General features: G+C 30.9%; 1 protein-coding gene across 1 annotated transcript; it reads left to right on the forward strand.

Annotated features, from left to right (window-relative positions):
- Window positions 1-1081: 1081 nt before the first annotated feature.
- LOC139855479 (protein SMALL AUXIN UP-REGULATED RNA 16-like) lies at window positions 1082-1399 on the forward strand. The gene has a single exon (XM_071844707.1). The coding sequence runs from the start codon at window positions 1082-1084 to the stop codon at window positions 1397-1399; it is 318 nt and encodes a 105-aa protein (XP_071700808.1).
- The last annotated feature ends 3306 nt before the right edge of the window (window positions 1400-4705 follow it).

The following is a 4705-nucleotide window of genomic DNA, read 5'->3' on the forward strand; positions in this document are numbered from 1 at the left end:
TATCCATTTAATATCATTTCATCCATCCATATCCATATCTACTGCAGGTTAACGGATATTCATTGAATATTAAGAAAATGTTTATAATATTTCATAATATGCGATGAAAATAAAAATATGGTATATAAAAAATAAATAAATATAACATTGGAACAAGCTGGTTTCTAAGAATATAACAATGAGTCGATTTCCCTAGCTGTAACATACCCTTATGCCCAAATATAATTAAATTTTATCTACAAGAATGTGTAACATTTGTCGAAGATATAATACCATTTGTTGAAATTACCATTAAACATCGATTATGAAAATCTAAATATATAATTTGTATGTTTATATTGTTAGATCTACGAGTTTTATTCTAATATACTCATAGTTATTCCATTATACGGTCGAAAACAACATATAAATCTAACGGTAAATACATTTGTAATAGTAAATATGTAATCATATATCTATGTTTACGTATTTTTATATGTATCGGGTGTTAATGAATATATCCATGGAAGAACTTTTCTTTCATATCTATATCCATTTTGATTCATCTATGTTCGTATCCATATTTATTTAAGATTCATCCATATACATTACGAAGTGGGTGAATCGAGTAGATATTCAGTGAATCGGGTGACCATTATATAATATACTAAGTGTCATTTACACCCACTTGATCCCTGGGCCCACAGTGGGGGAAGCTTTGATCCAAGAAAGGCGCAAGTTCGATTCTCAGTCTGGGCGCCCCGCATGGAATTATTTCTCCCTCCGGGGGGAATTTTGTGAAGTGTTTTCGGGGGTCTAGCTAGCTGGGGTAAAAATTGCCTTGCCGTCACTGTGGTACCTGGGAGGAGGTACTTTGCCGGCACAGGTCTCTTTCGGGATGGGATTGGTGGGTGCTACGGCACACAGGGTTAGCGTGTCCCTGCCAACTTACACGTTTTGATCCAACTATAACTAGGTTGTGTTCAACATTTCAGCTATAAATACCCTTCACACATCTTCTATCATTTCTTCATCACACTACAACCATTACAATATTCACACACGCGAATTGAAAGTGTGAATTAAACCACCAAGAAATTAAATGGGTGCAAAAAAATTAAGCAAACTATCACAAGCAGCGCTATTAAAACAAATCCTTAAAAGATGTTCAAGTTTAGGGAAAAAGCATGGATACGATGACATTAATGGTCTACCATTTGATGTCCCAAAAGGCCATTTTCCCGTATACGTTGGTGTTAATCGAACTCGATATATCGTCCCCATATCGTTTTTAGCTCATCCTGAATTCCAACTTTTGCTTCGACATGCTGAAGAAGAATTCGGGTTTCATCCTGATATGGCTCTCACCATTCCTTGTGAAGAAGTTGTGTTTCGATCACTTACTTCTATGCTACGATGAAGATTAAGTAATAATTATTGTTTTTCCATCATGTTAGATTAGATAAATGGTGTTAACTTCTTTTTTAAGGACAGTTAATTTTCCAGAGCTAAAGTTTTTGGATCCTAAGTAAGATACAACTTCAAATACGTGAAGTACAAGTTGTTATGGAGGTACGGGTCTGAGATGGAGGTTTTGAGCTCTGAGAAGAAGGATTTCCATTTGTAACCGTTTAATTTTAATATTTTAGCCCTGACTTTTTAGTCTAACCCAAAATATAACAATTTTATATTTTGTTTATTTTTAGTATTTTGGGTTAGAATGTGTACAAATGATTTCTTCATATGTTGTGTAACACGGTTTGCACCTTTTGAGAGTGACTGAATATTTCTTTATTAATATTACGAAATATTTTGGGTTTATTTATGGAAGAGTTATAATTAGTACTCCGTAGTTGATTATGATTAAAAAATAATCACTGATGATTTGTTTTGTCTAGTGTAATCATTTGAGTTGAGATCCTCTTAAATTGTGGTTAATATGTCTATACATAGATTACACGTAATTTTTTTTTTTTTTGTAAAATACAACATGAATACATGATCAGTCGTGTGAAAATAATACTCGTTATAATGACTACACTAGAAGTAACAATATAGTCTCGTTCCGTATTGTTTCGAGCAACTTTAACCAAAAATGCGCAGAAGGTCTCAACATGTTAACCAAAAATGCTGTCTAATATGGTCGAATAAAAGGGATTAATCTGGGCAAGAATAACGTCACAATCTCTCACTTACAATACGCTGACGACACAATGATACGACCTAATTCGAGAGGGTCAATCTTTTTAAGAATTGAAGAAGAAAGAAAGAGAATTGGAAATATTATTATTGAAATATGATTATTCTGATACCCATTACAATTGCAAACTCACTACTTATAACCAATAACTAACTAATTTCTTAACAACTAATCTAACAGCTACTGCCACGTGGCCATGCTTAACAAACTAATAACAACATTTCTAATTAGCATGTGCTTAATTCCTTTTGCTAGTTCATTAGGACGGGTCAGTTGATAGTTGATCTTTAGTTGATCTTTTGGGTCTGCTCTTATTGTTTTATGAGTTGACTTCCTTGTTTGACCGATTTCCAGTCCTATCATTGCCTTGCTCTTCAAAATAACCATGTCCTCATGGTTTATATTATCTTTCATATGATCAACATCTATTTGATACACCCTGATTACTTCTTCAACAGATAGCAATTCCGATTTAACCAACACTTGATGAATCAACGCAGAATCCCTCAATGTTTTTCTAGTATCCAATATGTGATGTGGCAGCAGAATTGGACCAATGTAGTTGTCTGATTTTGGTAAAAACACACAAGCTAGCACTTCATCTCCTCTAAACTTCTGTAAAATTGATACCATAACTAACTCCCATTCTTTAAAGGTTTGTGCAGTTCTATGCTTGTATAATATTGCTATTAATGTCATTTTGACATTTGCATTCAACAAGCTTTGTTTATCAGTAAGCATCTTCTAATACTTATATGCCTCAACCACGATATAAAAACCATCATGTTTAGACTTCCATTTGGGCCACAAGTGCATCATCTCATTTTCTTTAAATCGATACTTGGAATTTCTGACTAACCGAAATTGAAGATGGATGAAAGGACCCGTCCTAATCCATCTGGACGAAGTCTTCAACAGTTGGTCCCATTGAGAGGTTCTGACCTCTATATGCCATGAACGACTCCATGTAATATGAGCAAATGCACAGCGGAAGATTTCTTTCATACCTGAGAATAAACATGCTTTAAAGTGTCAACCAAAAGGTTGGTGAGTTCATAAGTTTATCATAAAACAATAAAATTCATCATTTTGATAGACCACAAGATTTAAATCCTGCATGGTACAAATGGGCCCGAATCCTATACCCACCTGTAATGTACATGCTATATCTTTTAAATACAGTACATCTTTCTTGTGTACGAAACCATTTTCATAAATCATAGTAACCGTACACATATCTTGTGCACAAAAATAACATACACATAACCTGTGTATAAAATCATTCTCTCGATATATAACATTCACATCAACTGGTGACAATTATCATGTCCACATAATTCAATGGTGGCAATTATCATGTCCACATAATTCAATAATAATCCGCAGAACTTCTGTCTGCATAATAATTCATTCGAGGAATGTTTTGCTTGTGTCTATCTCGTCAAACATTTATAAAAGCATTTCATGTATTCGCAGTTCAAAATATAATTCAAAAGCATTTAATAAAGCAGTTGTAAAAAACAGTCCCAAAAATGTAAAGAGTAAAAGGGAGCAAATGAACTCACCATACTGTATTTTGTAGTAAAAATACATATGACGTCATTTAACAAGTGTAGGGTTGACCTCGGATTCACGAACCTATATCATTTATATGTATATTAACATATATAATGGAAATCGAATAAATTTTATATATATGTAGTGATTTACTTGTTATTTTAATCATGGGTTTTATTAATGACTTAATTAATTATGTTTAATATATAATTAAATGTAGTATTAATGTAATTATAGTATATGTAATAAGTATATTTTTGGTATACAAAATATATATTTGTTATGGTATAATAATAATAATAGTTATATTAAAAATGATACTTTTAAAAAAAATTAATTTTAATAATAATGATAATAATAATAATAATGTTAATAATATTAATGTTGATAACAAAAATAATGATAATTCTTAATAATACTAGTAGTAAAAATAATAATATTTTTAGTAATTATAATAGTATACTAATTCTAATAATAATGATGATAATAATAATAATAATAATAATAATAATAATAATAATAATAATAATAATAATAATAATAATAATAATAATAATAATAATAATAATAATAATAATAATAATAATAATAATAATAATAATAATAAAAACTACCTCGAGGATAAGTTCAAAAAAAAAATGCACTTGCCCGGGCTTGAACCCGCGACCTCTCGTTAAGCTGAAACATGCCTAACTAGTATGATGTATTTGCATTTTTGTTTTAATTCCCCAACTTAAACCTATCTAACTAGTAATTCAGTTTCTTTTTCTTTTCTTCAATTTTAAATCGACCAACAACCCATTAATAATCCTAATATGCGAAAATCATCATCATTCATATTTAAACCATCATCTGATCATCATTATAGTCTAACATCATCATCAATATCATAATCAATATTAACCTTCTTGTCACCTTTATAATATCATCATCCTATATCACATTTGTTATCAATATCGTCACCTAGTA

Source organism: Rutidosis leptorrhynchoides, chromosome 1 (assembly GCF_046630445.1).
Source record: "Rutidosis leptorrhynchoides isolate AG116_Rl617_1_P2 chromosome 1, CSIRO_AGI_Rlap_v1, whole genome shotgun sequence".
Classification (NCBI taxonomy): Eukaryota; Viridiplantae; Streptophyta; class Magnoliopsida; order Asterales; family Asteraceae; genus Rutidosis; species Rutidosis leptorrhynchoides.

Bases quoted from the DNA above. Each gene is read 5' to 3' on its own strand.
- LOC139855479 (XM_071844707.1), top strand. From the start codon at position 1,082: ATGGGTGCAAAAAAATTAAGCAAACTATCACAAGCAGCGCTATTAAAA.